The 25,855-nt window shown below is 43.0% G+C and overlaps 1 protein-coding gene across 2 annotated transcripts in view; it reads left to right on the forward strand.

Moving 5' to 3' along the window:
• The window catches only part of LOC126299143 (serine proteinase stubble-like), a 204,680-nt gene that overhangs the window by 153,078 nt on the left and 25,747 nt on the right, over positions 1–25,855 (forward strand). Inside the window, exons 4-6 of one of the 2 annotated variants that reach the window (XM_049990911.1) lie at positions 18,490–18,828; positions 19,550–19,597; positions 20,732–20,808. In XM_049990911.1, the coding sequence (XP_049846868.1) occupies positions 18,490–18,828; positions 19,550–19,597; positions 20,732–20,808 (464 nt within the window). Of the gene's footprint in view, positions 1–18,486; positions 18,829–19,549; positions 19,598–20,731; positions 20,809–25,855 lie in introns of both variants that reach the window. The other variant, XM_049990910.1, reaches the window with a different exon arrangement.

The following is a 25,855-nucleotide window of genomic DNA, read 5'->3' on the forward strand; positions in this document are numbered from 1 at the left end:
AACCACACCCAAGTCGGACGACACATCGGCCCTCGTCGTTAAATCCGTCGGGCGGACTCGATCCGTAGCCGGCTCAGCTCCCCAATCCTGGAAGCGGCGTGCTAACTAACGTGAGTGAGAGTAATAGCTACCACCACCACCAATGTTATTTCTTTTAAGACGTCTGAATTTAAACTTAAAATCATTCCGCATACGTTCATGAAAAAAGTTGTTTTAATTTGTTTCCTGTCAGCTGAACACCTTCACTTTTTTAGTTCTCAATAGAACTCTCCAGGGATTATTATGTCTTAGTTTTAGAAGATCAAAATGGTTTGGTTGGACAGACGTTTGCCATTCATCGTTCGTGTGAATGGCAATCATTTTAATAAAGAACATCCACATTTCACACACTTGTAAAAAAGACGAGGACTTGACGATGATGAAGACGAATGAACGTGAAAGGTGTTATTATGCGGCAGCAGCAGAGCAGGAGGCGTGTGAGGAAGTGGAGAGCAACGCGTGAGAGGCTTTCCGAGATTGGCGTTCTGCTGTAACTGTTCTGGCCGGCTGGGAAATGGGACGCAGCCGTAGACGGGGTACCGTTCCCAGCCTCCTGACTCACCGCCCGTAATCCGCCCTCCGTTCCGGGCATGAACCGCGAACAGTCTGATTGCTTTCCGCACCGGAAACATAAGCAACGAAATTTTAGTGTCTACTCACTCAGTCAACTCGTGGATGGAGAACTCCCGTTACTAACGGAAACGTCACAGGCACACGGGATACAATATACTGAAGGAGAAAATCGCAACACCGAGAAGGAGTTGTGCGAAGTAAACGAAAGTTGGTAGGCGTATTTCTACATCTGAAAGATTATGTCTACTCATAAGAGTGGTGCTAGTAGCGCCCATATGAGGATTCAAATCAGGTTTGCTTTTGAATACTGCTGTAGCGATAGCATAAGTTACCTTTGAGATTGGAGGTCGTGAGTAGACGTTAGCCACGAATGCCTTTAAGGCGACGAAGACGCCATTATCAGTACTTCACTGAGTTTGAACGAGGTCGTGTAATAGGCTACGAGAATCTGACTGTTCCTTCTACGATACTGTAGGCAGACTTGGCAGGAATGTAGCCACTGTACATGACTGTTGGCAGCGGTGGTCACAAGGAAGTACGGTCAAAAGAGGACCTGTTTTTGGACAGTCACCTGGTATTACGGGGAGGGAAGACCATCGTGTTCGGCATATGGCTTTGGTGCATCGGACTGCACCTGCTGCAGTACGAGCAGCAGTTGGCACCACTGTGACAAAACGAACTGCAAATTGGTTGTTTCAAGGACAGCTCCGAGCCAGGTGCCCTGCAGCTTGCATTCCACTGACCCCAAATCACAGCCATTTCCAACTTCAGTGGTGTCAAGTGAGAACCCATTGAGGGGGAGGATGCAGGTCTCTTGTGTTTTTTTTTTATGAAGGCGGTTGTTGCTCGGTGCCAATGATGGCTGTGTGTCGGTTACACAGAGGCCAGTTGAGCGCCTGAAACCAACCTGACTGCGTGGTAGACACGCTGGACCTACACTTACAAGGGGAGGCCACGACGTTTGGAACGGGGATTTACTGCAAACTTCGTAGACTCGTAGTACTCCATGAGGACAACAAAATGTATAAGCAGTAACGCCTACTTCTCAAGCGTTATTGAGAAAACCGCAAGATAATTTCTGTCGTCAAATATATATACCTGTGCGTGGCCATTTTTACCACGAAGCAGCGGGAGCCGAGTGGTTAGCGTTCAAGGCCCGTAATCACTGGATCGAGTCCCATCCGTCTGCTTTTTTTTTATTTTCCAACACAGTCATTTTCTTTACTATTTATATTACAATTGATATAATGAGGAAAATACGTGTGATCGGATGAACTTTTATTAAATTTACAATGTTATTTGGCAGTCTACTAATTTTTATTATCACAAATAGTGTAATATTCATAACTATCGACTAGTAAACGACCAAACGCATAAAGTCATACTGAAAATGTATGCTTGTCCGTGATTTGAGAAATCCCTTATACCTGGAAGGAGCACGAAACGACTTGTTACCTCCAAGTTTTGACCGGCACAGACGGCTTTCGAAAGATGTACGATTAATCGTCGCTTTCGACATTATGAGTAGAAGTTGCAGGATGGTATTTTTCGTAAAAACATGGAAAACAAAGTTAAACGGCACCAGCTGCATTGAATAAATGCTATGTTTTCGCATACGCAAGGTAGTTTGACGTTTTCCGTGGAAAAACAAACGTCGTTAACATTTTCAAAAACTTCTCTTTCAGACGATAATTTGGAAGCAAACAATGCATAACGCAGTATTTCCTTAAAAGTCGGCGCTGATAGTTGGTTATGCAGTATCGAGTGTATTTTAATAGCGTCTTCCGAGAAGCAATTTCCCGTTCTCTTTCGATTAAATACGAACAGTTTTGAAGACAGGGACAAGCATACATTTTCAGTATCACTTCATGCGTTTGGTCGTTTACTAGTCGATAGTTATGAATATTATATTATTTGTAATAATAAAAAGTAGTAGGCTGCCAAATAAATTTAATAAAAGTTAATCCGATTACACGTATTTTTCCCATTATATCAATTGTAATATAAATACACTCCTGGAAATTGAAATAAGAACACCGTGAATTCATTGTCCCAGGAAAGGGAAACTTTATTGACACATTCCTGGGGTCAGAGACATCACATGATCACACTGACAGAACCACAGGCACATAGACACAGGCAACAGAGCATGCACACTGTCGGCACTAGTACAGTGCATATCCACCTTTCGCAGCAATGCAGGCTGCTATTCTCCCATGGAGACGACCGTAGAGATGCTGGATGTAGTCCTGTGGAACGGCTTGCCATGCCATTTCCACCTGGCGCCTCAGTTGGACCAGCGTTCGTGCTGGACGTGCAGACCGCGTGAGACGACGCTTCATCCAGTCCCAAACATGCTCAATGGGGGACAGATCCGGAGATCTTGCTGTCCAGGGTAGTTGACTTACACCTTCTAGAGCACGTTGGGTGGCACGGGATACATGCGGACGTGCATTGTCCTGTTGGAACAGCAAGTTCCCTTGCCGGTCTAGGAATGGTAGAACGATGGGTTCGATGACGGTTTGGATGTACCGTGCACTATTCAGTGTCCCCTCGACGATCACCAGAGGTGTACGGCCAGTGTAGGAGATCGCTCCTCACACCATGATGCCGGGTGTTGGCCCTGTGTGCCTCGGTCGTATGCAGTTCTGATTGTGGCGCTCACCTGCACGGCGCCAAACACGCATACGACCATCATTGCCACCAAGGCAGAAGCGACTCTCATCGCTGAAGACGACACGTCTCCATTCGTCCCTCCATTCACGCCTGTCGCGACACCACTGGAGGCGGGCTGCACGATGTTGGGGCGTGAGCGGAAGACGGCCTAACGGTGTGCGGGACCGTAGCCCAGCTTCATGGAGACGGTTGCGAATGGTCCTCGCCGATACCCCAGGAGCAACAGTGTCCCTAATTTGCTGGGAAGTGGCGGTGCGGTCCCCTACGGCACTGCGTAGGATCCTACGGTCTTGGCGTGCATCCGTGCGTCGCTGCCGACCACTGGCGACAACATCGATGTACTGTGGAGACCTCACGCCCCACGTGTTGAGCAATTCGGCGGTACGTCCACCCGGCCTCCCGCATGCTCACTATACGCCCTCGCTCAAAGTCCGTCAACTGCACATACGGTTCACGTCCACGCTGTCGCGGCATGCTACCAGTGTTAAAGACTGCGATGGAGCTCCGTATGCCACGGCAAACTGGCTGACACTGACGGCGGCGGTGCACAAATGCTGCGCAGCTAGCGCCATTCGACGGCCAACACCGCGGTTCCTGGTGTGTCCGCTGTGCCGTGCGTGTGATCATTGCTTGTACAGCCCTCTCGCAGTGTCCGGAGCAAGTATGGTGAGTCTGACACACCGGTGTCAATGTGTTCTTTTTTCCATTTCCAGGAGTGTAGTATAGAAAATGACTGTGTTGAAAATTAAAATAAACTGACGAACGGAACTCGATCCAGCGGCTTAAACGCCAATCACATTTTTTTTAAAAGGATTGTTCTATATTGTTCGCTGAATTTGTTCAGGGCGGTCGTCCGATGACATCCGTTCGCTCAGTTTTTATTTATTTATTTTTATTAGAAAGGGTAGCTAACGCTCTTTTTTTTTTCTAAATCTCACTTTGTTCGCTTTTGTTCGTTGCATCTGCTCGGGGTGAACGTCGTAAGACATCTATTTATATTCGTTGTTGATGGATTGACTCAGTTTTTTTTATTACAGAGGGCGCGTAACCCTCTGACCGAACACGCTGAGCTACCGTGCCGGCTAACGCTCTGACCGAACACGCTGAGCTACCGTGCCGGCACCACTGGGCTCCAGCCGCTTCATGGTAAAAATAGCTACGCACAGGTATATATTTGACGACTGAAATTATCTTGCGAATTTCTCAGTAACGCTTGAGAAGTACGCGCTACTGCTTACACATTTTGTTGTCCTCATGGGGTACTACGAGTGTATGAAGTTTACAGTAAATCCGCGTTCCAAACGTTGTGGCCTCCCCTTGTCAGAGTTACGGTCTGCGGTGCGATTTCGTTTGACAGCAGGAGTACTCTCGTGGTTATCCCACGCACTCTGATTGCCTGACGGTAAACTTGTATGTCAGTCTAGAGATTCGACCTGTTGTGCCGCCATTCATGAACTGCATGCCAGGGGCTTCCCAAAAGGATAACATACTGCTGTTGTAACCCAACATGTTCTACAGAGTCTAGACATGTTGCCTTGGCCTACACCATCACCAGATCTGTCTCTAATCGAGCACACATGGAACATCATCGGATGGAAGCTTCAGCGTCATCCACAAAAGCATTCACCGCCCCTCTATTGACTGACCAGGTCCAACGAGCATAAGCTCCATCCCAGAAACTGACATCCGGCGTCTGTACAACACAATGCATGAACGTTTGCATGCTAGTACTCAACATTCTGACGGTTACACCGGTTATTAACGTACCAGCATTCCACATTTACAATGGCTCCACATTTACAATGGCTTATCTCGCGATTACATTAACCTATGATCTTGCAATGTTAATCATTCAAGTATCATACCTAGACAAATATATTCCCGAAATTTCATTTCTCTATATTAACTACATTTTAGTGATGCGATTTTTTCCTTCTGTATGTTAGTCAGTCTCCAGGAGACACGTCACTAATACTGCGTAACAACGTCTCTAGCGTTGATAATGGTCTCATTTCACCGACGGAGGGAGTCCACAAGTTTCTTAATGGATGCCACATACAGTTAAAACCACTCATTCATGATTAGGTCCCGTAGAGCTACCGTTCAGCGAGGATTTTAACTGTCACGTTTCACATACTGTTCCAAATAGTCCATGAAACCATCAATGGGATTACGATTGAGTGACTTAGCGGGCAAATCGAGGTTCCACTAGGCTCGCTGAGATTTCGCCAAACCGAAGGCAGGATTCGAACCTACGACCGTAGCTGTAGCGCGGTTCCAGACTGAAGCGCCTAGAACCGCTCGGTCACACCGGCCGGTGTAAGACGTGAATATCCACAACAAACTCATCACGCAGATGTACAAGAAATAGCAACACTTTGTCACCGAAAATGTTGAAATAGACATAACGGTTCATGTTCACGGTTTTCTGAACAAGTCCTGGTACGAAAAACACGAGCAAAACAACACAGAACTACCTCAGACATGAACTAAACCCATCTTGACGCATTGCACATTTGAAAAAAGGCAAAATCGCGACTTATTTGACCACACTAGGCGCCACTACTCACAAGGGGACCATCAGTACTGACCCAATTAGGAGATAGGTTAAGAAAAAGCAAACCTACGTTTATAGCGTTTTTAGACTTAGAGGACGATGTTGACTGGAATATTCTCTTGGATTTCTGAAGGTAACAGGGTTTTACCAGGAACCGAAACGCTATTCACAGCTTGTACAGAAACCAGACCACAGTAACAAGAGTCTCAGGACATGGAAATGAAGTCTTAATTGAGAAAGGAATGAGACAGGATTGTAGCCTATCCCTGATGTTATTAATTCTGTACTTTGAACAAGCAGTAAAGAACACCAAGGAGAAATGTGGAAAGGGAATTCAAATTCACAGAGATAAAATAAAAAGTGTAAGGTTTGCCGATGAAGTTGTACTTCTGTCAGAGGTGGAAAAGAATTCAGAACATTGGAAATTTGTGATTAGGACTGTGGGACCAAACTGCTGAGAACTTAAACTAACTTACGCAAGGACAACACACACACCCATGCCCGAGGGAGGACTCGAACCTCCGACGGGGGAACCCAAATAATTCAGAAGTTGAGCTGAATTAAATGGGCAGTGTCTTGAAAAGAGGTTATAAAATGAACATCAACAAAAGTTAAACAAAGGTAATGAAATGTAATCGAATTAAATCGTGTGATGCTGAGGGAATCAAATTAGCAAATGAGAATCTACGAGCAGTAGATGACTTTTGGAATTTGGGCTGTAAGATAACTGATGATTGCCAAAGCAGAGGGATTATTAAATGTAGATTAACAATAGCAAGGAAAGTGTATATTTATTAACATCAAATATAAATTTAAATGTTACAAAGTTTTTTTCTGAAGATATTTGTATGGAGTGTGTAGCCTTGTGTGGAAGTGAAACGCGGACAATAAACAGTTCAGGCAAGAAGAGAGTACAAGCTTTTGAAATGTGATACTACAGAAGAATGCTGAAGGTTACATGGATAGATCGAATAACAAATAATGAGGTACTGAATCGAACTGCGGAAAAAAGAAATTTGTGACACAGCATGACTAAATGAAGGGTTCAGTTGCCGGGACACACCCTGAAGCATCAATGAATTGTCAGTTTGGTAATAGAAGGAAGTGTGGGTGGCAATAATTATGGAGGAAAATCAAGGCTTGAGTATAGCAAGCAGGTTCAGATGGATGTACGAGTAGGTTGCGGTAATAATGCACAGACGAAGAGACTTGCAGAGAATAGACTAGCATGGAGAGCTGTCTCAAACCAGTCTTTGGAATGAAGACCACAACAACAAAAGCGTTAGGTTGGTTGCAGTCTCCCACCTACAGATGGCGGTTTGTTTGAGCGGAACAACGTGTAGGTCTGAGCGAGAGGGAAGAACAGTGTTACCTGCCACCCCAGCAGGACAAGCGCGCTTTTTACCTGCCAGACACAAAGAATCTAACGGGTGCAGCGGCCATTCACCTTCGCTGGGCTGCCCCTGCCCTCTTCTCCCGAGAGCAAACTATAGTCTACCCATCCTTGGCGCATAATTGGGAGCGGGGGAGGAGGGGGGACATCTTCACCACAATTTTTGTGTAGAAGTGTTTATATTTTTACATAAACCAATTTCCAAATTTGACGGCTAACTTTTGGAGAATAAAGTAGTATGAAAACCAAGAGATCCCAAAACCTCAAGGAATTCTAGAAGTTACAAGCTAGGTGTAACGCAGCATACTTTTCAGTAACTTGCATGACGGCTTGCTCTCGTAGATGGGCTTGCAGCCTGACTGGGAACATTCATGTCAGTTAAAGGCGCTCATTCACAGACTGGACTACCTGCTGTCAACAACAAACACGACACGGTTCATGAGCCCACTGGTGGAACCGCAAAACCACAGGAATTTGGGTAAAGCAAGTCAGAAAGGAAAAGACATTCAGAGGAAAAAAAGAAAAGAATAGGAAGGAAAATTTATTTCTGGAACGTATGCGAAAACGACCGAATGAAACAGCATGTCCCTTATTTATGGGCTTGTATAGCTATGGATTGCAGACCAATGTTCAAAACTACATGGCCTCGTGAAATGCTGATAACTGTAAGTTCAAAAATGTTCAAATGTATGTGAAATCTTTTGGGACTTAACTGCTAAGGTCATCAGTCCCTAAGCTTACACACTACTTAACCTAAATTATACTAAGGACAAACACACACACCCATGCCCGAGGGAGGACTCGAACCTCCGCCGGGACCAGCCGCACAGTCCATGACTGCAACGCCTTAGACCGCTCGGTTAACTGTAAGCATACGCTACGATTTCATATTGTCTACATTGTGGTATTATCACAGTTGTTAAAGATTATTGCTATTAAAAATCTTAAATTAACTGCGTGACACGTGTGGTTCTCAAATTTTCGGTGGTATGTTTTTCAATGACTATACCTTTTAGAATTGCGATTTATTGGACGTTATGCTAAAGCAGTGTCAAATTCAGTCATGTAAACAAATTATAGTTGTTACATTGAAATATTTTATTTCTCTTTAAGTGTTCAAAAATTTATTATTGTTATACTAAAACAGTTTATATATTTCATTATTGTTATTAAAATCGCATACATTTGCGCCACATCACAAAATGACTTGGTCTCAAGTTATATTTAGGTGGGTATGGAGGGGGGGGGGGGGGAGGAAGAAGACGGAGATAGTAACAAAATGTGCACCTCCCCCACTCACCCACCCTCCTCCCCAAAAAACTGTTCTGGATCCACGTCTGGCACTTGAAAACCACGACAAAAGTGCGCGTTATTGGCTTCGGCTACGTGAAAAAATACCGAACTGGGTTTGCGTGTTTTTCGTAACACACACAGAACCAAAAAAAGGAAATTACATTATGCATCTGTCTCTGGAGCTGAAAGATGAGCATATGTGACACATTACGGTCAATTGGGGGCACCAGACTCTGCTACCAGTACTGCCAAACATCTTTCTCGATTACAAGGTCGGAGCGAGGTTACTTTGCTTCGTGAAAACATCTGAGATGCTATTTGAAAGAGTCGCGATAGATTTGCATGCAAAGACTAATAATAACGTCCAGGAGACTGGGAGAATGATGTGCTAACCACACATCCTTACTTACAGAGTGAGAAAAGTAAAATATTCTATGCAGCTGAAGATAGATAACCTCATTTACATCCCCTGCCCCAGGTGCAGATGACGTAAGTTGGGTTGCGTATCTTGAGGTGCACGAAATATTTTCAACTCCTTTGCCCACCCTGTACTTATCGGTAATGCTTTCGTGCCCAAACTATGAAAAACTGTACTGAAAGGTTTAATATCTGGGGAGAATATTTGCAAAGCAATCAAAAACACAATAGTACATCGTACTACACATAGTTTTCTATTTATGTCCAAATCACAAGGTGGATCATCGTATCTGACTGGCTTACTTACATATTGCGTTATTAATATGAGTTTACATTATCTAAAACAATACGAAACCAGACTGTAAACATCAAAATAGTCACAACAATGTCCTTTCACGTCAGTAGGGCCTGTAAACTCTTGTGACGAAATGAACAAGACAATGGTATGACGGGTGTCGCTTACTGGTCTCTGTGGGCAGAGATGTAGGAATATTTAGCCAAAGAGTTTTCTGTACAACAGCAGAAGCACACAAACGTCTAGAGAGGGCGCCAATGCATGAATTCAACTCCATGCTGTTATATGAGTCTAGAAACTGGACGGTACATTGAAGTTCATCGGGACCAAAAGGGTTAACTCCCATGAAGCATAACATGGCACAGCGGTCTAATGGCAGCGGGTGGCCTCCTGAGCCAGGCCATGGAGTTTACTTAGTTGTATACATCATGCCTTACATGGTCTGTTATTTCTTTCCTCCACTCAGTATTGCAGTGAACGCTGTAACGAATTGTCTGTGTAGATTACCGCCATTTGGAGAATGAATTCTCAAAACCAGTTGTATCCTTATAAGGAGTAATTGTCTTAACTAAATAAAAAATCCGAGGACGCCGTAAGGGCACCAAGGCCCGATTTCAAAATCTGACTCTGACATACAGTTTTAAAGTATGGCGGGTTTCCATGTACATGGAGAGTTCTTCGAGCAAAACAAGTTCTGAAAGTGTGTTATGGAAGTACCAGAGCTGCGTGAAGTAAATCAACCAATAGAGATAGATGTAAACACCACCTTTCTTGAATAAGAGAGGCATGTGTCAAGTCTTACGTTCCTCCGAGCTAAGAGCCAACTTTCTCATCCAGATGTAGAGAAGAATTGAAGGAGCAAGACGAAATTTTTCACATGCATGCACAACATAAGCGGAGGTGAAATTCACGTTTAATGACTAACAAATCATAGTATCAACTAGGTGTAGAATTTTGGCAGCAAAATGGTTTCTACAATACGAACTTACGTTTCCACAAAAATATCGAATCATCGATCCATAGGTACTTAAAGCGAAAATGTATTTTTAAGAAAATCGCATTACATAATTGTGTAATGTTAACTGTTTGTTGACTTTACATGTTTGAAGTACACTACTGGCCATCAAAATTGCTACACCAAGAAGTAATGCAGATCATAACGGGTATTCATTGGACAAATATATTATACTAGAATCGACATATAATTACATATTCATGTAATTCTGGTGCATAGATCCTGAGAAATCAGTACCCATAACAACCACCTCTGGCCGTAAAAACGGCCTTGATACGCCTGGGCATCGAGTCAACAGAGCTTGGATGGCGTGTACAGGTACAGCTGCCCATGCAGCTTCAACGCGATACCGCAGTTCATCAAGAGTAGTGACAGGCGTATTGTGACGCGCCAGTTGTTCAGCCACCATTGACCAGACGTTTCCAGTTGGTGAGAGATCTGGAGAATGTGCTGGCCAGGGCAGCAGTCGAACATTTTAGGTATCCAGAAAGTCCCGTACAGGACCTGCAACATGTGGTCGTGCATTATCCTGCTGAAATGTAGGATTTCGCATTGATCGAATGAAGGGTAGAGCCACGGGTCGTAACACATCTGAAATGTAACGTCCACTGTTCAAAGTGCCGTCAATGCGAACAAGAGGTGACCGAGACGTGTAACCAATGGCACCCCTTTCCATCACGCCGGGTGATACGCCAGCATGGCGATGACAAATACATGTTTCCAATGTGCGTTCACAGCGATGTCGCCAAACACGGATGCGACCATCATGATGCTGTAAACAGAACCTGGATTCATCCGAAAAAATGACGTTTTGCCATTCGTGTACCCAGGTTCGTCGTCGAGTACACCATCGAGGGCGCTCCTGTCTGTGATGCAGCGTCAAGGGTAACCGCAGCCATGGTTTCCGAGCTGATAGTCCATGCTACTGCAAACGTCGTCGAACTGTTGGTGCAGATGGTTGTTGTCTTGCAAACGTTCCAATCTGTTGACTCAGAGATCGAGAATGCTAGTGATACGAGGCCGTTGGGATCGAGCACGGCGTTCCGTATTACCCTCCTGAACCCACCGATCCATATTTTGCTAACAGTCATTGACTCTCGACCAACGCGAGCAGCAATGTCGCGATACGATAAACCGCAATCACGATTGGCTACAATCCGACCTTTATCAAAGTCGGAAACGTGATGGTACGCGTTTCTCCTCCTTACACAAGGTATCAGAACAACGTTTCACCTGGTCAACTGCTGTTTGTGTATGAGAAACCGGTTGGAAAATTTCCTCATGTCAGCACGTTGTAGGTGTCGTCACCGGCGCCAACCTTGTGTGAATGCTCCGAAAAGCTAATGACTTGCATGTCACAGCATCTTCTTCCTGTCGGTTAAATTTCACGTCTGTAGCACGTCATCTTAGTGGTGCAGCAATTTTAATTGCCAGTAGTATATTAACTACTCTCTGAATGCGTAGCATATGTTTAAACATAATTAAATTTAAGTGCTTCATTGCTGTCACAGGGATGTGCTTTTACCTGTTAAGAAAATACAGTTGTACATACACCAGTGAAATCTACATTGAAGTTTCAAAAGCCATGAGATACCTCCTAATATCGTGTCGGATCTCCTTTTTCCCAGTGTAGTGCAGTAACTCGACGTGGCATGGACTCAACAAGTCGTTGAAAGTCCCCAGCAGAAATACTGAGCCATGCTGCCTCAACAGCCCTCCATAATTCCGAAAGTGTTACCGGTATAGAATTTTGTGCACGAATTGGCCTCTCGATTATGTCCCATAAATGTTCGATGGGATTCATATCAGGCGATCTGGGAGGGCGAATCATTCGCTCGAATTGTCCGGAATGTTCTCAAACCAGTCGCGAACAATTGTGGCCCAGTGATATGGTGCATCTTCATCCATAAAAATTCCATCGTTGTTTGCGGACATGAAGCCCGTGAATGGCTGCAGATGGTTTCTAAGTACCCGAACATAAACGTTTCCATCCGGCCAGGGTGCCCGAGCGGTTCTAGGCGCTTCAGTCTGGAACCGCGCTACTGCTACGGTGGCAGGTTCCAATCCTGCCTCGGGCATGGATGTGTGTGATGTCCTTAGGTTAGTTAGGTTTAAGTAGTTCTAAGTTCTAGGGGACTGATGACCTCAGCTGTTAAGTTCTATAGTGCTCAGAGCCATAAACATTTCCAGTCGGTTCAGTTGGACCAGAAGGCCCAGTCTATTCCATGTAGACACATCCCACGCCATTATGGAGACACCACCAGCTTGCACAGTGCCTTGTTGACAACTTGGGTCCATGGCTTCGTGGAGTCTCTTACCAACTGAAATCGGCACTCATCTGACCAGGCCACGGTTTTCCAGTCCTCTGGGCTGAAGCTGATATGGTCACGAACCCAGGGGAGGCGCTGCAGGCGACTTCGTGCTCTTAACAAAGGCACTCACGTAGGTTGTTTGCTGCCATACGCCATTGACGTCAAATTTCGCTGCACGGCGATACATTCGTCGTACGTTGCACACTGATTTCTGCGGTTATATCATGGAGTTTGCTTGTCTATTAGCACTGATAACTCTACGCGAACGCCGCTGCTCTCGGTTGTTAAGTGAAGGCCATTGGCCACTGTGTCGTCGATGGTGAGAGGTAATGCCTGGAATTTGGTATTCTCGGCGCACTCTTGACACTGTGGACATCGGAATATTGAATTTCCTTACGATTTCCGAAATAAAGTGTCCCATGCGTCTAGCTGCATTTGTCATTCCGCGCTCAAAGTCTGTTAATTCCCGCCGTGCGGCCATAATCATACCGGAAACCTTTTCACATGGATCAGCTGAGTGCAAATGACAGTTCCACAATGCACTGCCCGTTTATACATTGTGTAAGCGATATTAATGCCATATGCATATGTGCCTATCCCTATACCATGACTTTTGTCATCTTAGTGTATTGGGCGTTATCTTCATGTGAGTGCAATAATTTGTAATGCATTACAATTGGTTCTAGTCAGCATTTCGTAAACAGAGAATGGAGACTTATCGCTAGCAACATATGCAAACAGTAATATTATTGCCAAGTGGCAATGCCATCACTCAGTACATATCGATGACGCAAATACATAACAATACTGCAACTACTGGTACAACATATTTGACAAAAAAAAAAAAATGTTTCAAATGGCTCTGAGCATTATGGGACTTAACTGCTGTGGTCATCAGTCCCCTAGAACTTAGAACTACTTAAACCTAACTAACCTAAGGACATCACACACATCCATGCCCGAGGCAGGATTCAAACCTGCCACCGTATCGGTCGCGCGGTTCCAGAACCGCTGCGCCACTTCGGCCGGAACAGATTTAATCATGTGTCATTAATTCCCAATGCAAAGCTGCTGCAGTTGCCACCGCTACTAACTAAATAAGTTCTGTATGCCCATGTGAGTGCACAGTGTTTAATTTGATGTGCAGAAAATGATACTCATTAAAATTTCCATTTAAAAATTGACGAGTGGCTCAGTATTCGAGGCTCTTGAAAGCAATAAAACGATACATATCTTTTGCAATCTACAATTGCTTTTGATTGAGAATAAATATTTTTGTTGCTGAAATATTAACGATAATATACGTGTATCGTCTTTTCAGTTGCGTTTCTACTTCGCTGCTGCACATTCCGGAGCACAACCATCATTTATCATTGTGACTGCAACATGCCAGTAACGCGTATCTGAGAATTTTGCTATTATATGAATTTCAAATGTATAAAAAGCTGAAAATCATCTTAGGAATATGTAAGTGGATATAAGAATGTAAACAACGTGTAAAATTAGTTTAAGTTCTTTCATCATAACCGATGTTTTTTAAATGCCTGCAGCCGTGTCATTCATGATTTAAATAATAAAACACTGCATAAATCGGACTTTTTTTCATGCATAGCACGACACTTGAAAATATTTACATCGGTATTTTATCTGACGTTTGCGTGTGTCTGTGTGTTTCTGCTTCTCTGCTGGGCAACAGAAGCAGAACAAATCACACTCAAACATAAGATAAAATATCCCTCTAAATATTTGAACATGTTAATAAGAATTAATTTTCGAAACGTGTCGTGCTGTGCATGAAAATAACGTAACTCGCCCGATATTTTATTATTTAAATCATGAAACTTAGTTTATTGTGATGTAATAACAGAAATCAGCAAAATTCTTAGATACGTGTAGTGCCTTTTTGACATCACAGTGGAGCTCCTTGCCTATTGACTGAAGGGCTGATGAAGAAACATATACCCTACTGAAAAGACAGTAGACGGAATTTTAAGCTCTATTCCCACGCTTGCAGAAAGTTATAATGAAACAAAAGAGGAGCCGCCTTTTTAAAGAACACACTTTTTGTTTTGTTTACTATCCAGGCATGTTTCACCACAGCTGTGGCTTCCTCTGTGAGTTGTTTTCCCTTTATTCCTGTTTTCTAAACCCACAATCGAAGTGAGATGTTCTCGAGAATGCGTGAGTCACTGCACACGGCTTAAAAGGCGCTCCAGCGTGAATCACGGCGAAAGCAGGTCGACGAGTACCCCGGCCTTGGGTGGCATCCACGTGGACGGAGGCCCGCCTTCAGGAAGCATGCCGGGAGCAGCGCACTCAGCCGGAAGCCGACTCGGCTCACCTGGCGAGGGCATGAACCTGCTCATTACAGGGCCGGACTTAGCACCTGCATATCACTACGCTGAAAGTGTGCGGCGCCAAGTTTTGTGACAGCTAACCTGTAATATAATATTTGAAAACAATTTCGAATAAAATCCTACAACACAGTATTTGCGGTTTATTACTTAATTGTATAACTGACTATACAATTTATGATTAAACGAGATTCAAAATGGAAAGAATTTAAATCATTAAGCTATTCAATTCGGTTAGTTGACATCGTTATAACAATTAATTTAAAAAATTTAAACCCATGTCGGTGCAAAAATCAGCTTTTCAAATTTGAAAACAGCGTGTTATAAGTATAAACAAACATGTTTGCTACACAAATGCAAGATGACATGAGGAATGTAACACCAAGCAGATTTTACTTATATTTAAATTATATGCAATACTTTCCCAAACAATCAGCCTTTGCCCCCATAATAAAAAAGGGTGAGGGGGGTGCTTTATGCCCACCTTTTGAAATATTGTAATCTAGTCAGTTGCTTCATATTTCAAAATTTTGAGAAAAATATTTTATGTCTTTAATGAATTCTTGTACTAGATTCCACAAATGATTTTAGTTTTTCAGTTAACCTTAACCAAAAAATTTAATTATTTATAGCACATGTCAGTTTTGCCCAGTGAATGTCATAGTCAACATTTTCAGGGTCAGGGCCTTGCTTACCCATCAATATCTCTTCAACAAGTATGTTTTGACTAAATGTAAACACAAATTAACGAAATTTGAATTTAAAAGATATTCAGAGTGCGAATAAAGAATCGCACCCTTGGTAGTACAAGTTAATGAAAGCGCGTTGGTACGGCTACGAGTGTGCTAAGAGATATTTTCATGTTCTGGGCTCTACTAAATCGTAAGTGCCTCCTTAAAAAGTATATTGTTAATGTAAGTCAACAATAAATAACGAATACTTAAAAAAAATAGGATGGGCACGAAATACTTCCACCACCCATTGGTTATGCGCCTTATGGAAAACATATTGGTATTGCTACATCTGAAACGAAAGTTCCGAATAACGTCATTGGCTACCTGGTTTACACCTAAACTTAAAAATATTTTCATAACTTACTTTCAAGACTGAGTGAAGTCTGAAATTCCCACTAAAACCCCTAATATGGGGTGCGTCCACCCTTCGTCATTATGACGGGTTGAACACTGCTGGGGCCACTTTCTGTGAGGTGTCTGAACTAGATGAGAAATGGCAGTCCATTCTTCTTCATGAGCCGAAACCAGAGAACGTAGTGGTGTTGGACACCCTCCAGACAGAACTTGCCGTTAACCCCACTTTTCACGAGCCTACGGTTTTAATAATAATGACAAAAAATATAGTGTCTTAATGTAATAATTTGTTTACATGATTGCTTAGTACATCTGTTGAGCATAACTTCAAAGGGACTGAAACAAAGAGAAACGCATAATTTGAAAACAATTCGTCCAAAAATTTAAGAACCACGTGTGTCATGCGATTGATTTAAGGGCCGTAATATTAACAGACTTTCAAAACACAGTCATTTCCAGCTACATTCGGGAAGTCAGACTTTCTGGTTCTTCTTTTTTCGTTGGGGAGTGTCTTTTCCTCGGTCTCTTCCCAGTGGACACATAAACCGTGTCAGAATTGTTGGTGGCAGAAGTTATGCTTAGCCTGTGAATGTTCCTCTTTACTTGCCTGGAATGTTACTAGGCAGACCTCAAGTCTGTCCATGTGGGTTGGGCCACAAGCAAACAACTGTAAAGTAACGTGTGATAAACGTAGCACTTAGCCTGTGAATGTTCCTCTTTACTCGACTGGAATGTTACCAGTCAAACCTCAAGTCTGTCCATGTGCGTTGGGCCTCAAGCAAACAACTGTAAAGTAACGTGTGATAAACGTAGCTTTCTATAGGTACTTGGTATTTTGAAGGCTCGAAGTTTTTATTTTATTTTATTCTCCGAACTGTAGCTGACAAATCTGGAAATTAATATACGTAAAAATATAAACAGTTTTAGTAAAATGATTTCTTCGCTGGTTCCGCACCTTGACACTGCATCTTGATCACTAGTCAGAAGAACGTGAACACCAGGAAGTTGGTCCATCTCTTCCCATACGACTATCCGCATTAACACTGATGTTAGGAATTCAGTCGTGAAGAACGTAATGTTTCTGCACATGATGATGAATGTGATACTCCCAACAAATATTTATTTCTGTCTTTAGTTCTACATATTGAGAATCCTGACTTCGCTGATGATTTGAGATGAAATTTTGCTTTAAAGCAGGTTCTGTGTCACAAGCTGTGTACAGTTTTCTCTTCAATTAAGTGACAGTCCGTCCACATCTTTCATACAGGTGCTTGTATTGTCTGCAAATGTATATGACAGATGATACATATATATGATAAATTTGAAGTCATTAATACATATTAATAAAAACTGTGAACCTAGAACAGAACTCTGTCGCGCTCTTTGCTTCACAGCATCCCAGGGTTTCGTGGGCACTTTCAACTAATTTAGACATCACGTTCAGATAAGCAGCAACTTGCAATTTTTATACATTGTGGTGTACATCTGTATACAAACGCAAAAATTACATTTACAACGATTAGAAAATAAGATAAATGAGACTGTAGGGAAATCGTCAAGCATCAATGGCGTTTGTTAACATCTCAAATAAGGACTTAGGGCTTCGAATCTGCTGTGAACAAGTCCAACTCATTAGGGAATTGGAAACAAATTATGTGCAAGCGACTGGCTACAGCCGAATTTGGCCACGGTGACATGATACTGATTGGTGCGGCGCAGCTTGCGCCACATGTCCCGGAGTTGGTGCAAGCAGCATGCCTCGTCCTCAAGGAGAGCGGGCCTGTTAGTAGAGCGATTTGAAATTTCCGTGGAACTTTTTCTGGGATTAACTGCACACTAGTCGAGACAAGCGTGGACTTCGGAACAGTCGAACAAGGCGGAATCAGTGTAAAAGCCTCACTCACCGTGTATGGGTCCTTCCACAACTTCGTCTAAGCCCCTCCACACTGTCTCCACAGTGCAGTGGAATCGTTTCTTCGTGACTGATCATGTATGCAATAAATGATGTCTTCTTCATCTTAAGTTTTTTCGTCGTTACCCTTTCTTCCCACTGTCGATCTCTCAACATCACCTGCAGACAGACGAAAGATCGCATTGTGTGAGTTGGTCCTGATATGTGACCACATCGAGCATTCTTCAAGGAACAGTTTCTTCTAATTGTTCACTAGCTAGCTTGCATCATAAGGTCCAAATGCTTGCTAGGGGCCATTCCCTGAGAACGGCTAAGATATAAGCTCGCGGTTGTGATCCCAGACGATGGTGTTTGTGTACGTCCTTGTAAGGCAACATCTCGCCCCTAGCAGAATCTCATCTGCTCCACAGAGTTAGCTCCACTGGCTGGTTTGGATGTGTGTTTGTGGTTTAATTCAGCACTATTTGGTGGTGAGTTCTGTTCTCAACTGGAAGTGTTATGAGTAATGATGTAGTATCCCATGACGATACAATCCATTAAAAAGTGCGTATGTTTGTACCAGCAGCGAGCCAGACAGGTCCTGACGAGGCGACGACGAGCGCGAGCTGGGTGGAGGTGTCGCTGTCGCAGCCTGAGGCGAGCACCACCACCAGCACCGCCACCACCACGAGCACCACCAGCACCGCCACCACCACAACCACCAGCGCCAGCACCACTGCGGCACCAGATACGCTCGCCACCACCACAACCCCCACTTCCACCTCAGCACCCACCTCTTCTCCCTCTACCCCCAGCACAAGCACAACCACTACCACCACCACCACCACCACCACCACCACCACCACTACACCCAGCACCACCATCCCCACCACAACGCCAGCTGCCACTACTGTGACCACTCCAGGTACTTTACACACAGCACATACGTTGTTTCTTGATTTTCGATTTTAACCAATTGTCTGTTTTACTTGCTTTTTTCCTATATTTTTCATACATGTTTCTCCTTCAGTTCATTAAAAAATGTTTCCCAGCACTTCTTCCATCTATACCAACTTCAGTTTACAGATGTCTTTCTGTCAAAAATATCAGTTTTCTGATCTGCCACTCATGATTCAGTTTTAGCTTCCGAATGTGCAACCTGCTAAAACCTTGGTAGATAAACTGAAATTGCGCCACCCCAGGGCCCAATTTGGTTACAAGTGTGTTCTGTTACAGGGCCTCTGCTTTTTTTGAATAACTTTGTACATGTTTCACAGCTTTCATCTGAGCCTTTATTTTCTTGCTGTTATATACGTTTTGTCACGTTAGTGAAGCAAACAAACAACAAGCTAGCATTCATAACATGGCAAGTTTTCTGGATGTAATAGGATGTTGGATGACTTACATACCCCAAAGAGCATTACAAATGTCTGACTCTCGATAAAAAGTTATGTTTTATGATTAAATAAAGTACATCTGTATTCAGATATAAAATAGTATGGTTCACTGATTCTAGTTGATGACAATAATACAATAATTTTTATTTTGAAAGCAGCTTTTACTTCTTGGCAGTTCCGGTTGTATATGATTTTGAAATGTTTCTTCCCGAAAATACACAGTAATAAATTGCGACAATTTGTTTTCAGGGGTTGATGAGATACTTGCAAATCTTAGCAACGCTGATTACAGAGAAGGTAAGTTGAAGCCAAGTGAAGATTTACATTCTTGAAGAAGTGATGTCGTTCCTTGAAGAAACTGTATTGTAGCGTTGATGAAAAGCTTGTGTTAATCATCTAAATGGTACTCACTATAGTAATTAACATAAACATTAATGACAATAGAACAATAATACAGAGTTCACCTAGAAATAAAACAACGATCAATAAAATATGACCAGCTAAATTACTATAATTACCTGATATTGACAGTGTTGCACGAGACGATCTTTAAATATAGTGTACACTTCTTTTGGAAGACATTTTAGTTGCCAAGATTGTGAAGAAGGATAGAATGATTACTAGTCTCGACCAGTTAAATGGCCGTCTTTAGTTCACATAATTGAAGGCAGTGTCTACATCAGCTATTAAAGCGAGACGTTCTCTCAGAGTCAAGTTTAAAATTCCAAGAAATCCTAACAATAATAAAAATCCAAAAAATATGAAATTAAAGGAATATGAAACTACCTCCAACACTGTTAATTGCCTAAACTCATTTCAGTCACCAGCCCCACTTACCTCACAGAAAAGCTTCAGAACACGAACTACAGCAATTACTGCAAGCAGCAACTACAGCCAGCTAAATAAAAGGAATCCAACTACTATAGGCTCTAACTACTAGGAGGCATATGGTTAGTAAAAGAAAGATTTTGTTGAAGAGCAAGCAATGTGTTTAGAAAATTTTGTCTTATTCATGTGACATCCAGATCCAAAAATTATATAGTTGTCAATAATTCCACTGGCCAGACATTACCAATCAAAGATACGGCATCATACATTTCCTTGCGTCTCACTTTGCAATGCATGTCCTTCCAGCACAGAGTCTCCACTAAGAAAAAACATGTCCATACACTTCTCTATCCACTCGCTAACTGCTATTCCGTCCAACCACAGAACCTCTTGCCGAGGGCGCAGAGCGCTGTCCGCGATATTAACACAATCTATAGCGCTGCCAACATTCAAACAGGCTACTTACACTAGTAATCGTTGTATCTTTCCTTGTGGTCTTGGCAAATATACAGTTTTCCAAAAGAAGATTGCAACAATAAATTGCTGTTGATGAATAGACTGTAGGCTGCAGGATGTAATGTGATTGTGGTGGTGGCGTTTCAGTGTGCGGGCGGCGGCTGGTACCAGACGCGAGGATCGTGGGCGGCCAGAAGGCATCCTTCGGAAAGTGGCCTTGGCAGGTAAGGACTAGTCCACTGTTTCTGCAGATAATACCAGCCGCACCATGAGGTTTCTGCCGGTTTCATTCATCTTCACTAAAGAGATACAACTCCATGTAAAACTGACAGAAAAGTGAAAATATTTATTGAATCCAAAAGTATTACTCCCAATTTTTTTTTTTCTAGTACTGAAAAGTCTGTTACCTGAACGGTTACGTGTTACACCGACTGATAGCCTTTAATTTACATCTGGTCTATAAAGCGGAAGCCACATTACGATATGGGGCGAAGGGTACTCCTGGTACCATTCTCTCCCCCGCCCCCTCCGGCCCACCAGTCCAATTTGCGAATGGCGCGTGGGAAGAATGATTGTTGGTAAATTTTTGTAAAAGCTCTAATTTCTCTGATTTTCTCATTTGATTATTTCGTTAGAGGTATGTGGCAGGAATTGGCCCGTCAACATAGCCGAGAGCGCTAACGCGCTGCTTCCTGTACTCTGGTAGGCGCGCCGGCCACAGATCGAATCCGCCCGGCACATGAACGACGAGGGCTAATGTGGACGTCGTTTTTAGGCGGTTTTCCACATCCCACTAAGTGAATATTGGGCTGGTCCCCATGTTCCGCCTCATTTACACGGCCGGCAGACATCTGAAAACTTTCGCACTATTCCATGGACTACACTCGACGCAGACAGTTGGGGTACACTAATTCCCTACCGGGGGGTACAGGGTGGCGGCAGGAAAAGCATCTGGCCACCCCTCAAACATTAACATGCCAAATCCGATTAACGATGGCTGACCCTGCGGAACTGCGGGACAAGGCTTAAGCGATAGAACAGAATGTGGCAGGAAGTAATTTGTTGCCCAGGCTTTCCTGGAACCTACGCTCTTTCAATTTTTCCGTGATGCACAATGCTTCTCTCATAGCATCGGCCACTGGAGTTCATTGAAAATCTCCGTATCACTCTTTCGCCGATTGAAGGATCCTGTGACGAAGCGTGCGGCTTTTCGTTGAATCTACGATGTCTCTTCTATTAACCCAAAATGGTAAGCGTCCCAGACTGATGAGAAATACTGAATAATCGGTCTTAAACAGTGTTTTGTAAGCCTCTTCTTTCGTCAGTTAATTAATTTTCTTTAACGCACTTCCAGTGAATCTTTCCCACAGTTTGTTTTATGTCGCCATTCCACTTTAGGTCAGTTATTGCTAGGTATTCTATGGTATTCCTCTGAAGACTAGGAGGAATCTGTGGTACCAACAAGATGGTTGTCCAGCCAATAGTGTACGAAGTAATACAGAATGCCTTCACGAATTGTTCCCAAGGCTTTCGATTGTACGCAGACGATCTGTACCTTGGCAAGTTTGTTACCCGGATTTGGCGCCTGTAGACTTTTTTCTGTGGGGAAAGCTGAAAGGCACTTTCTACAAGGACATACCAGATATACCCAATGGTGTGCAACGACGTATTACTGTAGCCTGCTCGGACATCTACGCTGAAATTATAGCACGTGTGCAGCAGTCGTTCCATAGCAGACTGGAAGCGTGTATTGCAGCTGCTGGTGATCATTTTGATCACAACCTGTGATGCTCAATTGTCTCGTTACTAGTCAAAATCCACATAACTAGTGTATGCACTTGTGTTGATCTTTAGTGTGTGTTACGACAGATACTATACAAGTCTCAGTGTGGGAACTTTTCAAAATACGGATTTTCGTAAACGACTCGCACTAGAAGTTGCAACAAACACCAATGAATTCTAATTTACTGCACTTTTAGTTTATTAATGTCAATAGCCATTGTTCCATGTTTGCACTAAAGTATTATTCCAATCTGGTGATTGGCTAAGAGTACGAGCCTCTGACTACCGATCAATGGAAACATTAATAGTGGTTCCTATTTCCTCAATATTTGCGGTGCAAGTTTTAGGTGATTCGCCCTGTACATGCTTGATAATGACGTGGTAGTCGAAACTGGACAATACCATTGCAAATAGATGACATAAATATACAGTCTGCAATGGAAAATGTCTCCTTTTAGTATTCAGAATCTTCATCGTCAGGAGCTGTCCAAGTGGCATGACTGTTGTGTTTTTCTTATATGTCTTACTGTTAGTGGAGTGACTTCACCTGGGACGAAATTTTCACGCAACACAATACAACCTTCTGCTTTCCCCTTGGATGCCGAGAATATTCATTATATGAATGACGTTGTGGAAAACTCCTATCTATAATTTAGAAGGCTGTCTTTTTCTAAGAGTGTAATTATCAGTGACAGACATTACGTATTTATTAATGTACTGATGTTGGATAATCCATTCAGCTGTTTTATTGATACTGCTCAATTACAGGATCTGTTTCGAAGTTATATGGTGATCAAAATACATGTCAATACTGTAAATAATAAGAAACAAAACTCAGTTTTGTTCTGTCAGGTACAGTTATAAGAAAACAAAAATAAACAATTCAAACACATTTCCACTTGATAAGAACAAAATAAAAACAAAAATCAAATCTGTCAAAAGATTTCTTCTCACTGTCATCTTGCGTAACACTTGTTTATCAACCAATTGGCCCTCCTCGTAATTGGAGACAATTTTGAATGGGGTTAGGCATACTGATTACCATACCGTCCAGGTGAGATTGTCAGATATAGTCCCATTCCTCCACAGCGTCGTCTATGAGGCTCTGCAAGGTCTCTGAAGGGACAGAACGATTGCAAGGCGTTCATTTTAGCATGGCCCATGCGTTCTCAGTAGCGATAAGCAATGGATAATATGGAGAACATTCCTACCGACTGATTCTGTGTTGCACTAAGAAGGTGGTCACAGGTTTGTGATGACGGGGCCGGCATTGTCGTCCATCAGTGTGAATCCCGCTGCAATATGTTCACCAAACGGAGCCACAATGCGTGCAAGGATGTCGTCCTGATACTTCACACCAGTCATTCTCCCATGGTTTGGCACAGTTGGTGTCCTGCGGCCATAAATGATTCCACCTCAAAACACGACGTAACTGTGTTGATAATGGTGGCGGTCTACGATACAGCTACAAGCTAAACGTTGCCCTCGTTGTCTCCACACACGAACACGAGTATTTTCAGAGTGGATACCGACACAGGTCTCATCAGAAAAGATCGTTGCGTCCCATTGTTGCCTAGTTTACAGAGAGTAGTTTCGTGTCCATGCGACACTATGCCCTCTACGAACTCTATTTAGAAATATACGTTTGAGAGATCTTCTGGCACGTAATACTAGTTCATGGAGCCTATTTCGTATTATTTGTTTTGCCACCTACTCTCCTGTAACTGTTTGGAACAGTCGCCGTAGACGTGTAGCATTGTGTTGAGGGTTTTTGCTTGCTTCTGTACGCAGTTGTAGCTCCTGCACACCTGTTGTTTTTGTTCCTCTGCTATAGCTGTGAATATCCTCAGCTGATCCTGCCACAGTGACGGCTGTAGACATCTACAGACATCACTTTGACTGACAGTGACATTCACTGACCCGTCCACTTATCTCGTTCCCTGATACATTACAATGACTGTACCGAGGCTCTGATCGTACGTTATTGCTGTCCGTACCATCCTGAAGTAACACAACTCTCGACATAACACACATAATGAGTGATGCAATCTTTACAGTTGACACGGTTGCCATAGACTGTACATACTGCCCCCTCACGGTAGAAACAGGGACTGTGTCTGCCAGAATTACATTACAAACAAACCACTGCGTTGATATCATAACGTATTTCTGGACCACAACGTTTAGTATTAGAGTTTCGGTGATATGCAACATTTGTTTTGACCACTGTGCAATTTCATCTTCAGACGTGCTTGATGCAGTCCAACTCAGTCGAAACACTGAAGTACATGATGTGATCCGGAACCTAACCACACTGAAAATCAATTGTGCTACTGTAGGCATAAAACATTCCATTTCATGTGCGCAAACCAATATCAGGGCCAGATACGCAGTAACCGAAGTTTCATGCCTGCTCAATGAAAACTAAGTTACATAGTTTTCGTTGGATAGGAAGGAAAGTTGACGTACTTAGAAGTTTCGATTGAACAGGACTGCCATAAGCACGTCTGAAAGTGAAACTATATAATTTCACAGTTTATCATGCGGATGCCGTCAATTAAAGAGCTGAATGGATTATATTAACGAATAACAATGTAATACAGCTGAATGCACCTAAAGTTCCATCCATAATTATGAATCACATGAAAATACGCGTTGGAATAAAGCCACATTGTTACAATGGTAGATGGTTGTCCCTAGAACTTTATTGCCAACTTTTTGTAGGATGAATACACGCTTCTAGGCCAAACGCGATGCAGGCAAATCATTCGTTTGATTCTGTGTACCGCGCCCAGGGGCTGCTCATTCAAGAAGCTTTGACAATGGCACTCTGTAGTGGGCACCCGGATGGTAAAACATAGACACGGCGAGACTTATGCTTCTTTCAAGAACGCGGACGTCGAAGGCTTACCCACAACACAATGTAGAATAGGTGGAGGCATCAGTTTTTGCTACAGTATACGACAACACAATTAAATAATACTCTTCTCCTAGTGCCACAAAGCGTAAGGGCTATTTAGGTCTTCTTCAATTACGACTTTCTACCATATCTTATATTTACCGAAAGCTTAATGATAACGGGACGATATTTTGTCGTGGTGGTGTAGCGACATTTACTCTCATTTATCTACAGTATAGCCAGTACAATTTTACAGTAATCTAATGATATTTCACCTAAATTTCACACCAGCCGCATGGTTCTTAAGAGCAGTGACACTATTTTAAGCAGTATGAAGTCACACGTTTTCCCCTCAGTTTATCATATTTTGAACTTATGGTGTTACGTCTTTTCAATCATTAATCGCAAGGGAAAAAATAGGTTCTCAGAAAGTTTCTATCGGCTGTGAGACCAATGCCGGTATTGGTAAATCCGCCCTAAATTTCTCTAATTGGGAACCATCTTGCCAAACTCCCAGCTTTCTGCGATTTAGCTGAAAATAACTATGGGATGGATCCCAAACATTACACTTCATTACTGAATAGGATATT

This window comes from Schistocerca gregaria, chromosome X, assembly GCF_023897955.1.
Source record: "Schistocerca gregaria isolate iqSchGreg1 chromosome X, iqSchGreg1.2, whole genome shotgun sequence".
In the NCBI taxonomy this organism is placed as follows: domain Eukaryota; kingdom Metazoa; phylum Arthropoda; class Insecta; order Orthoptera; family Acrididae; genus Schistocerca; species Schistocerca gregaria.